The sequence below is a fragment of the Oncorhynchus clarkii genome, chromosome 20, assembly GCF_045791955.1.
Source record: "Oncorhynchus clarkii lewisi isolate Uvic-CL-2024 chromosome 20, UVic_Ocla_1.0, whole genome shotgun sequence".
Classification (NCBI taxonomy): domain Eukaryota; kingdom Metazoa; phylum Chordata; class Actinopteri; order Salmoniformes; family Salmonidae; genus Oncorhynchus; species Oncorhynchus clarkii.
In genome coordinates this window covers 14,106,706-14,118,899 of record NC_092166.1, presented here as the reverse complement: position 1 = coordinate 14,118,899, position 12,194 = coordinate 14,106,706, and the positions used below count along the sequence as shown (strand labels likewise).

Here is a 12,194-nt window from a genome sequence, read left to right as displayed (position 1 = left end):
GTAAATACATCTGAAGGTTTACACCCATTGGTTGAAAGAGGAAAGTAATAATTGCAAGAATGAGCCCATAGGTTAAATGGCAAGCATACAGAATGTGCATTATTGTGCTTATAGGCTAAAGATAAATAGGTGAATTACATTCTGTACATGGCTAATGGAAAGAGGAAAAGAACGAGACGCTATCCTAATGATACCTTTGTATGTCCTGTATAATAGAAAAGAGCGAATTATGTTATGCTGCTTGACGAAGTTTAACGAGCATTCAAACCAGCCTTCCTGATTTAACTTTCATAAATTACATTACAACAATAATACACCTAACTTTTACCCACCCACCTGCTAGGACTAAGCATGCTATTGCTGTCTCTTATTTTGGAATGTATAATGTCAGGCAATATGGTTAGATATTAGGTCCAGAAAGCCCCACGCAACCATTTAATCTCCACGGTTACTGACAACATCAGCAAGTTGAGCTACATGCTGTCTGAACAAGCACAACACTGCGGTGAGTGTATGAATTTGTTTAGGCATATCCATGACGTGTGTGTAAATGTCTACCTCTGTGATCTGTCTTTTTCTGAAAAGGAAATAATGGAGGCTGAAGTTGCAGGTGCCCCAAATCAAGGCTGGCATGTGGACGGTGATGGTGATGTCACTACTCTGCCCAGTGAGGGAGAGAAGCAAGTGCGAGACACAGAGACAGGTGGAACAGTTGTTGATATCCTTCGATGTATAGTTCTGGGCTTAGTTTTAACTTTGATCAATTGAGTGGGTGAGATTATAGCAGGATGCATGAGAATCAATGTCACTAATTGAAACCAAAGTCGCAAGAAGACATCACTCACAATTTGTAAAAAAAAAATTAAAAAAATTAATGGCAACATATTTACACTGTGTATGAATGCTGTCTCATGTCATACTGAATGAGTTGTGTTGACTATTTGTCTATTTTTCAGATGATGAGTCTTCTAGGTTAGAGCAGAAACCCAGTGAAGTATTTTTGCTCATGGATGACCATGTAAGAGAAATGTACAATTTAAGACAGGTCTTGTTATTTTCTCCTTCTCTCCCTGACTACTTATTTTCTCTCCCTATAGGGGCTGCAAGATGAATATGTACAGTCTTTTGATTGTCCACCAACTCCCACTTCTGGTTTTCTGGGAGTTCTTAGATATAAGAGGGAGTCCCAGGACCAAGCACCAAACCCAAGGAACATCCTCCCAGAGGTACAACACCTTACCCACCTGTCTGCTACCACACCCTAGTCTCCGTAATCTCTTCATAGTCCACTTTATTAGTTCCATGTGTCAGCCAGGTACTAATGATCAGAATATGAGAGGTCAAGTATCGCCCCTCAAACCCAGCACTTCTATCTCGGAAGATGTTTTCCACTCAGGGATACAACTGGCATTGTGATGTTATGAATATAATGTGCAACCCATATGCAATAGAAATTGTGAATAGCACAACTGAAAATAAAAGAGAGCCGCACACTCTAGCAGCTCAGATGCAAAAGTGTAATTACCAACGTTTCGACAGCCAAGCTGTCTTCATCGGGGTATAATCACTAACACTGCGGGATGACTCATTTATGTAGTGTCAAAAGACACAGGTGTCTGTAATCATGGCCAAGAATGGCCTAATATCATTGGGTAATTATCAAATATTAAAATGTCATACAAAGAACAGCATACAAACAACAAATGGATAGCATACGATCATAAATTAATTCGACTACACAACCTTACAAACAATTACAATGGCAAAGTCACAATAATCACAAGAATGGCTTCAGATCAAAGTCTACGTTGAAACCGAAGGTAGCAAGGGTCTTTAAATTAGATCCAGGCAGCCTCTCGTTTTGACAATAAATTATCAAGGTCACCCCCTCTCCTAGGGAGGGTGACATGTTCGATGCCAATATAACGCAGAGACGAAATCGAGTGGCCTGCCTCCAAGAAGTGGGCCGCAACTGGGTAAGTAAAGTTTTTGCACCTAATGGTGCTACGACGCTCTGAGATTCGTACTTTTAATTCGCGTTTTGTTTTACCCACATACTTTTTACCACAAGGACAAGTTATAAGATAAATAACTGCCTTAGTGGAGCACGTAATAACACCTTTGATTGGGATCGATTTCTCTGTTTGTGGGTGTTTGAAGGATCTACATTTATAAGTGCCATTGCATTGAGCACAGCCATTACACTTGTAATTTCCATCCAGTAGGGGCGCAAATAGACGTTGTTCAGGAATATCTTGGTGGTAAATCAGAGTTCCCTTCGGTCTCAACGTAGACTTTGATCTGAAGCCATTCTTGTGACTTTGCCATTGTAATTGTTTGTAAGCTTGTGTAGTCTAAAATGAATCTATGATCGTATGCTATCCACTTGTTGTTTGTATGCTGTTCTTTGTATGCCATTTTAATATTTGATAATTAACCAATGATATTAGGCCACTCTTGGCCATGATTACAGACACCTGTGTCTTTTGAAACTATATAAACGAGTCTTTGTGATTAAACGAGTGTTTGTGATTATACCCTGATGAAGACATCTTGGCTGTCGAAACGTTGGTAATAAAAATTTTGCATCTGAGCTCCTAGAGTGTGCGGCTCTCTTTTATTTTCAAGTTTACTCCGCTAGCCAGCACCTCGCCTAAATAGGTGTTTCTTTTTCTTCTAGAATAACACAACTGAGACATTTTTGGAGACTGTGTATAACTCTGTATTATTGTAAGTGATCCATTGTGTGATCATCTTTGACCACACCCCCCTGTTGTCCTGCCCCAGCCTCTCGTGGACTCTCCAGTGACGTGTGAGTACTGTGGAGAGAAAGCAAGGCCTCCACTTGGACCAACATTTGCAGAGGACCCTGGGGTAAGGCTGAATGTCATGGACGGTAAAATGAAACGCCCTGAACCAAGCATCACCTAAATAGGGGTTTGGGAATATTAGTGTGAACAAAGCATGACACATGATTTTTATGATATGCCCCTCCCCACACTCCATATGTCCCTCCCCACACTCCATTTGCCCCTCCCCACACTCTGTATGCATACACACACACACACACACCCTACCCTACTCTATTTCTCTCTTTCATGATCTATCTCACGCACATGCCCTCACACACACACAGATCTTCTGCTGTGCCCAGTACCAGCAGCTGTGTGACATGCTGGCCCATGAAAGGTGGCTTGCCCTGCAGAGACCTGATCAGGAGGATGACGCAACACTCCCACCTAACAATCAGCCAACCAGAGAGGAGGAGGAGCTGCAGGCCCAGGCCCGGGACAGAGAGGAGCACAGGTATGAGGGGTCATAGATGAAAGGTCAAAATAAGGGACAAATCTGCATCTTATTCTCTGTCTAGGAAACGGGTGACACTAAGGCAGCTTGCTGCCTGAACATGATTGGATCATTGGTTTTCCTTCCTAATGGATCATCTGCTATTAGTTTCTTAGTGTCTGACTCTCTATTGTTCTCCACGCGTTGGGATTGAGAAGAATAGTCTGCAATCCCATAAGCATAATCAGGTGTGCTTGATTGAGCTTGCCTTGTGTGCCGGATGGGTGGAGTTTGAATTTAGGACGGAAATCCAGCACATCACTAGCAAACTCCACCTCTTCCTCCTCAGAAAGCAGGAGCAAGAGCGAGAGCGACTCTACCAGGACACACAGTCAACCCTCCGATCTGCAGATACCTGTGAGTACGCAACAGTTTATAAACACACATTTAAATATGAGTCTGTTTTCTGTGGAAATGGTCAATTAATCGCTTTAAGTTCATTCAGGATGTTCATTTTTATAGATATATTTTAAAAGCCATATATTTCCATTAACTTTTAACTGATGTAGTTTTAATGTCATTGACCTACTGTCCTGTTTCATAGACACGCCCTTCTCTAGGACCATCAGCTACCAGCTGTCCACCTGTACAGCCAAAGAGGGACAGTGGACTGTTACACAACATCCTGGGATTGAGGAGGACCTGGAAAAAAAAAATGGAGACACCCTTTATGACCATGAGTCATTTGAGTTTGGCATTTCTCCGCATCAGGTACAAATGATTTTGAACCTTTATTGCATTTACTTTGAACCTAACAACATGATGGATGAGGCAGCTAGACAAGTGAGAGATTCTGGTGTGCAGGTTTGCATGAGGACAGTGCCATCATGTGGTCACCAGTAGAGGTGCGTGTGTAAAATCCCTGAGGAAGCCAAGCCAGTAAAAAAAGCCATATTACAACCTCTGTTGTGATAATTGTGTTTGCTCTATAACCCTTTCGTTCATACGCCACCACGATATACAATAAGGCCGTGACAACAACACAGTGGCGTAATAAATTCAACTACACGTGTGTTTGTTTAATCACAAAACCAGAGAGCAACATCTGTCCGGTGAAGTCCACAAAGCAAATGATGCATATGTTAGACGTTCACCTAGGGGTCATGATTGGGGCTGTACAAATGTTTGATGTATTAGAATAATTGATTATGCTTATGTTATATTAAGGGGAGGGGTTATAAGACCCCTTCCTCATATTTATATGGTCCTAGACTACAGATTAACTATATATGTACCTTTTACTCCTGAGACCAAAACCATGCCTACAAAGCTATATAAACAAAGCTTTTATAATAAATTTATTATAAAAGCTTTGTTTATATAGCTTTGTAGGCATGGTTTTGGTCTCAGGAGTAAAAGGTACTGACGTAGTGACATCACTAAAGGCTGGACTTCGGTTTTGATAAAATAACATGGGACCTTTTCTTTGATACAGAACTTACTCAGAAACATGCGTGCTATGTTCCTGATTTGTCAACTTCTGTCTGCAATTGCATTAAAGGTTTTTGAATGATTTAATTAAAGATATTGTCATAATGCTAATTTTACCAATGATTGACAAGGAAACAGGAACGAACACACAGTTATCACTTTTTTTTGTTATTTTGTTTTGAACCTTTATTTAACTAGGCAAGTCAGTTAAGAACAAATTCTTATTTTCAATGACGGCCTAGGAACAGTGGGTTAACTGCCTGTTCAGGGGCAGAACGACAGATGTGTACCTTGTCGGCTCGGGGATTCAATCTTGCAACATTTTGGTTACTAGTCCAACGCGCTAACCACTAGGCTACCCTGCCAACCCACTTGAAGCATGGTCAAGCAAGTTTAATGTTTGACAAGTTTACTAAACAACTACTGGTTGAGAACTACAGGGTTACCACAATCAGCACAAAGACAACAGACATTGCCTCTGCTATTCCAGCACCAAACATTTAAAGACCATCAAATCAATAAGGCTATATATGGTTTGTTTAATACATACAATTTTTTTTAAATTAAGAAACCAAAAACAATTTAGTCCAATCAATGTTTCTAAATATCATCTGGCTGTCCATTGTACTGATTTCTCTGTGTGTGTGTGTGTCCACGCTCGCGCAAGTAAAACAAAACATGTTGACTCGCCCTACTCGTAGACTAGTTGAATGCCAATACCCTGATCCTCCTCTCTTTCATGTTGTCAAAACGGTCTATGGCTCTGTCATACAGTGCACTTTTAGGTTTTGTTGTTATAGGCTACCTAGCTAAAATGTTTGCTAGCCTGATGTCCTTGCATGGGCAACAATGAACCACTAAGTTAGCTAGTTAATTTAGCTAGGTAGCTAGGCTACATATTGAGCTTCAATTGTCTCAGTCCAGTGGCACAACATATTCATTTATGGTTAGATCAGAATCACCGTCAAAATCATTGGCCTGTACAGAGAATTAAGTCAAAACCACAAGTCCAAATCCCCATCTCCATCCATGGCTTAGGAAAGGGCTGATTTAGCAAGCTACCTACTGCAGGACATCAACACTCTAGCAGACCAGAAACTGACACTTTTTCTGAAAATTACATTTGGCAAAGGAAGTGATTTGATTGGTCTGAAGCCAAATCCAAAACTGGCCTCCCTTGCGGGCATTTTGTTACACCAGGACAGCCCACAGTTGAGCCTGTGGGCTACACAGCCCACAGTTGAGCTCAGCTCAATGCTTATTGGCTAATTATTTGGGTTTTTTTATCGAGGGAGGCCAAATGCTAGTTGGCATCAGTCAATCAAATGGTGCGGTGGCAACATGTTACACTCTTTAGGTCCAGACAGCATTAGATACATGGTTACCCATACTAAGACAGAGGGGGTGCTGTTTCCTTCACACTGATTTCTCTGGTGAGATTCAGCCACTTGCGAATTGACTGAAAATTATGGTCAAATATTTTGGGGAAGCCTTGCTTCCCTTGGCATCAATGACTATACGCCACTGGTGGTCACATCTGAAAATACTTATGAATACACTTGTGAATACAGGTTATCTTAACTGATCCGTGCGTTTTGTATATGGATTGTGTTGGCAGGATGGGGCACAATTTCTGGAGAAGTATTATGCCTGTGGGAGCAAGTTTCTCACAGTCTTCCCAGATGGTTCTGCCCAGGTTTTGTATCCTTTCACAACATAAGTAAACTCATTGTTGGAGATTTTAACTATACGATCATGTAATTTTGTATTGTCCATCCTTATCATTATGCCAAACAGCTATCCCTCTGGCTTCTTGGCCCTGGTCATAATCTCTGATGGAAGAGAAAGGGTATGTATTGTACATGATGACCACTCCCTTGGGCAGCCAATCAGGGCCCTATTCCAATCTGATGGCAGGGCCACATGTTACCATGGCAACGGTAATGTCTGGTAAGACGGGGACACTCTTTGTGATTAGTAATTTGTAATAAAAAATGTGTACTTATTCAGGAAAATGTCTTGTCCGTAACTTCAGTGTCTGTCCCAGGCTGAGCTTGGACGCGTCAGGAGGTCAGTGTCTGGATGATGCGGGGGCCAGGATCAGAAGGTGGAGTTGGAGAGGCCACAGCCAGACGCCCACCCCCCTGCGGCCGGTCTTCCTATCTTTAAACCGCAGCCTGGGGGTGAGGGTCCTGGGACAGGAACACATGTTTGTGTCCTTCCTTTCTGCTGGCCAACAGGCCAAGTTCAGTGTGGGGGCCTGTTTGCAGGTAAGCATACGCCAACTCACACTGACAAATGTACTCATTCCTATACACCTGTCCACACCAACACATATCCTCTTAGATGTATTTGGGGGACTTTGAGTGGTTCTGACTGACATTTTTGTGTACAAAGTGCCCTGTGAATGTTGTAGGGTCCCGTGTCTTATAGTGCAAGAAAGCCCCACCTCTCTGCCCTCCTCTCCACCGGGGATGACTTGAAATGTCAGGTTTCAGGCCCGACATTTGCATAGGCAGAGATGTCATATTTTCTGGCCTATCGAGACAAAGGAACGATTTCCTGTGTCTGTGAAACTCACAGCTGGGCTTGCAGTAGAGCGTATGAAACTGTGGAATATAGTGGATGTAACAATACTAGTTTCATCTCGCTGTGATATTTTCAGCCACTAGAAAAACACTAAAAAATAGTACATTTATTAGAATTGAACTAGGATCACTTTCTCTTAGTCACAGATGGACGATATCACTGAGTCCTTAAAGCTGAAGTTGTAATGAGTCAACAAACATTTGAATGGTGTGTCTGCATCGCTCAGTGGACATTTAGGAGAAACTGATCTGTTGGCAGTTTGTCAAAGATAAAACAAACAGCCAGATTTTTCACTGAATGTAAAAGTCTGAAGCATCCGGTTGGAATTTCCACTCACCACCAAATATGGTGATGAGAGGAAGCCCAGTGGCCGGCAATGGGAGAAGATGGAGCGAGATGGATTTTGTCCAACATTATGCAATTGTTATCATTGATGAAAATGTTGATCTCAATTCAGTTTTCTGTTCCATAAACTAGAATCTGTTAGTAACAGTTTTGCAGACTTTACCCTTTGCCAAAGTTTTAAAAAATTGTGTTAAGGAGTGCAAGGGCGAATTGCATAATTCCACAAGCGCAATTCAGAGTAGGCGTTCTCTAATGGAAATATGCAAATACATGCTAGAATGCGCCAATGGGATCTCTCTAGATCATGCTTGGCTCTGCCCACCTCCTTTCTTGTTCTGCCCACTATTATTAATTTGCTCCCACTGTGGTTTCTTGGGTTAGTTCTAAAATGTATTTGGTGTTATGAAATGGTGCCAATATTGTACTGACCATATTTAATTTACACTTATGTGAAATCTTAAATCATTTATAATTAGATTATTACTATATTTAAAAGCATGTCAGTCATGTCAAGTGCTATTGCCCTACTTTTGTTGAATAGGGGAAAAAATATGATTTTTCATAATATTTTGCACCAGAAAGGTGAGTGTCTATTTAAGCGGAAATCAACATTTTGCCCAATTATTCAACTAGAAATCTTATAAAATCATTTTTACAAATTATTATTCTTAACAGCCAGTGGCTCTGGGGATGATTCAGGCTCCAGGTCCATCCATATCCAAGGAGGAGTGTATTCTATTGGCTGGACGGATAAGGGTCCATCAGGTCATTAGGCATCTCCACCACTGCCTGCGCTGCCCCTCCAACCCAAGGCCTCTGAGGGCTGGACTAGCTCCTAGCCTCCTCTCTCTGGCCAAAAGGTTACTGGACTTGAGTTGCTCTCTTCAGCTTGAGGAGCGTGAGAGGGCCTTTGTCCACAGGTGTCTCCAGGATTGCCTGTGATCTCTATACCAAAACATCATTATGTGGAAACATTGAACATTTCAGCTCATTATGACACCACACAGATTTGACAATAGTGATCCTATTAAATGAATTCCTAATTATATGGATTTGACTTACATCACAGCCTACAGTGCCTTCCGAAAGCTTTCACAACCCTTGACTTTTTCCACATTTTGTTGTTACATGGTGGGATAAGAAAAAAATAGTCAACTATTTCACAAAATACTCTGTCAAAGTGGAAGAGAAATTCTAACATTTGTATAAAAAAAATAATTTGTCTCCCAGTGTTTGTTGGGATGCAGACTGAACCAGGTTTTCCGCTACGATTTCCCATGTGCTTAGCTCTATTTTGTTTATTTTTACCCTAAACAACTCCCAAGTACTTGCCGATGACAAGCATACTCATAACATGATGCAGCCACCAACATGCTTGAAAATATGAAGAGTGGTACTTAGTGATGTGTTGTGTTGGCTTTGCCCCAAACACAATGCTTTGTATTCAGGATATGACGTTAATTTCTTTGCCAACTTTTTAGAAGTTTTACTTTAGTGCCTCATTGCAAACAGGATGCATGTTTTGTAATATTTGTAATCTGTACAGTCTTCCTTTTTCATTCTGTCGTTTAGGTTAGTGTTGTGGAATATCTTCAATGTTGTTGATCCATCCTCAGTTTTCTCCTATCACAGCCTTTCAACTCTGTAACTGTTTTAAAGTCACCATTGGCCTCATCCTGAAATTCCTGAGCGGTTTCCTTCCTTTCCGTCAACTGAGTTAGGAAGGACACCTGCATTTTTGTGGTGACTGTGTGTATTGATACTCCATCCAAAGTGTAATTAATAATTTCACCATGCTCAGTGATATTCAATGTCTGGCTGATAAATCATTTTAAAAAAGCAATAGGTAGAACCTCCCTGGTTTTTGTGGTTAAATTTGTGTTTGAAATTCACTGCTTGACTGAGGAACCTTACAGATAATTCTGTGTGGGGTCTAGAGAAGAGGTAGTCATTCAAAAATCATGTTAAACACTATTATTGCACAGTGAATCCATGCAACTTCTTATGTGACTTGTTAGGGTGTGAAAATTTGCTTAACTTATTTAGACTTGCCATAACAAAGGGGTTGAATACTTATTGACTCAAGACATTTCAGCTTTTCATTTTTAATTAATGATAAATGTATATCAAATACATAATTCCACTTTGATATTATGGGGTGTTGTGTATAGGCCAGTGACAAACCTCAAGTTAATCAATTTTAAATCCCACCTGTAACACAACAAAAACTTGGAAAAAGTCTAGGGTGTGAATACTTTCTGAAGGCACTGTACTTGTACAAACTTCCATCCCATTATGACATCACACAACACCCCCATGGTCCTTATTAAACGATCAGCTCATTATGACCTCACACAGCACCACTTGCATCATATCACATGCAGTGAACACTCAGCTCATTGTGACATCATAGTGCCATGAGACTGTGCCTACTGTGTAATATTGACTGTAATAGAAACTTTTTTTTTATTACAGTTGTCTGATACTTTTTAGACCTCTGCAATGCATAATTGTGAGAAGCTTGATTTAATTTTAAACATGAAATGAGTTATGTGAAACTACTCAATAGTGTCACAATAACTGAACTTCATTTCAATATTAATTTCTGACTTTCAATAGATATTTTCTGATTTATTTTTTCTAGATTCATGAGTGTGTATCAAATGTACTAGATCAAATAATGTTATTTGTAGCAACATACAATAAACAACACAGGTTGGTGGAACCTTAATTGGGGAGGACTGGCTCGTGGTAATGGCAGCCATCGTCATGAGCCATCCTCCCCTCAGCAGCTTCCTGTGATAAACACCTATGAGCAGGGTCAATAGTAAAGTAGTCTTGAATTGTGCTATGTGTTAATCGTTGTAAGGATGGCTCATAATAATGGCTGGAACGGCGCAAATGGAATGCCATCAAACATATGCAAACCATGTGTTTCATGTATTTGATGCCATTCTGCTCCAGCCATTACCGCAAGCCCGTTCTCCCCAATGAAGGTGTCACCAACCTCCTGTGGTTGTAACACTAGCGGGGATAGTAGGTTGTACTATGTCTTTCACTGTGGATTAAAGAGTCTGGTGTAATCCAAGATGGGACGGTCTCAACCAGAATTGTTACCGTCCAGATGAGACTCGGCTTAAGCTCTTGCTAAACCCCTTAATCATTTAACCTAATTAGAAGATATGCTCTTGTAGACATGCTTCTCTTTATGAGTCTAGGTAGCATTTTAGACGGTTATGATAGCAATATTCTTTAGGCAGCAATATTATCCTATTAAGTGGCATGTCAAGAAATGGTGGTACACTGAACACAAATATAAACCCAACATGTAAAGTGTTGGTCCCATGTTCCATGAGCTGATATACACTACTGTGCAACAGTTTTAGGCAGGTGTGAAAGAATGCTGTAAGGTAACAATGCTTTCAAAAATAAACATGTTAATAGATTGCATTTAGTTCATTGATAAATATAAAGTGAGTGAACAGAAGAAGAAAATCTAATCCATATTTGGTGTGACCACCCTTTGCCTTCAAAACAGCATCAATTCTTCTAGCTACACTTGCACAAAGTCAGGGATTTTGTAGGCTTATTGTCAGGTGTATGATTAAACAATTATACAAAACAGGTGCTAATGATCATCAATTCAATATGTAGGTTGAAACACAATCATTAACTGAAACAGAAACAGCTGTGTAGGAGGAATAAAACTGGGTGAGGAACAGCCAAACTCCGCTAACAAGGTGAGGTTGCTGAAGACAGTTTACTGTCAAAAGTCATACACCATGGCAAGACTTAGCACAGCAACAAGACACAGATGTGCTGTCCAAGCTCTTTTGAAGATGCACAAAGAAACGGGCAACGTTGAGGACCGTAGAAGCAGTGGTCGGCCAAGGAAACTTACAGCAGCAGATGAGACATCATGCTTACTTCTCTTCACAATCTGAAGATGTCCAGCAGCGCCATCAGCTCCGAATTGGCAGAAAACAGTAGGACCCTGGTACACCCATCTACTGTCCGGAGAAGTCTGGTCAGAAGTAGCCTTCATGGAAGACTTACGGCCAAAAAGCCATACCTCCCACGTGGAAACAAGGCCAAGCGAGTAAACTTTGCACGAAAAACACAGGAACTGGGGTGCCGAAAAATGGCAGCAGGTGCTCTGGACTGATGAGTCAAAATGTGAAATATTTTGCTGGAGCAGAAGGCAGTTTGTTCGCTGGAGGGCTGGAGAGTGGTATACAAATGAGTGTCTGCAGGCAACAGTGAAGCATAGTGGAGGTTCCTTGCAAGTTCGAGGCTTCATTTCTGCAAATGGAGTTGGGGATTTGGTCAGAATGAATGGTCTCCTCAATGCTGAGAAGCACAGGCAGATAGTTATCCATCATGCAATACCATCAGGGAGGCGTCTGATTGGCCCCAATGTATTCTGCAGCATGACAACGACCCCAAACAGTTCTTAATGACTTTTGCTGTATCGTCAGCGTAAA

The 12,194-nt window shown here is 41.1% G+C and overlaps 1 protein-coding gene across 1 annotated transcript; it reads left to right on the top strand.

The window, feature by feature from the left end:
• The first annotated feature begins 1,003 nt into the window (after positions 1 to 1,003).
• On the top strand, positions 1,004 to 8,664 carry LOC139377286 (glutamate-rich protein 6). Its single transcript, XM_071120292.1, has 10 exons — positions 1,004 to 1,018; positions 1,098 to 1,226; positions 2,788 to 2,874; positions 3,137 to 3,306; positions 3,635 to 3,702; positions 3,890 to 4,056; positions 6,395 to 6,477; positions 6,574 to 6,726; positions 6,824 to 7,046; positions 8,386 to 8,664. The coding sequence occupies exons 1-10, from the start codon at positions 1,007 to 1,009 to the stop codon at positions 8,650 to 8,652; spliced, it is 1,359 nt and encodes a 452-aa protein (XP_070976393.1). The 5' UTR covers positions 1,004 to 1,006; the 3' UTR covers positions 8,653 to 8,664.
• The last annotated feature ends 3,530 nt before the right edge of the window (positions 8,665 to 12,194 follow it).

What these genes read in the sequence shown, in the direction of transcription:
- LOC139377286 (XM_071120292.1), top strand. An exon ending in CAAGGAACATCCTCCCAGAG is followed by an intron (nt 1,227 to 2,787) that starts GTACAACACCTT and finishes GTCCTGCCCCAG; the next exon opens with CCTCTCGTGGACTCTCCAGT. An exon ending in CGGGACAGAGAGGAGCACAG is followed by an intron (nt 3,307 to 3,634) that starts GTATGAGGGGTC and finishes CTTCCTCCTCAG; the next exon opens with AAAGCAGGAGCAAGAGCGAG.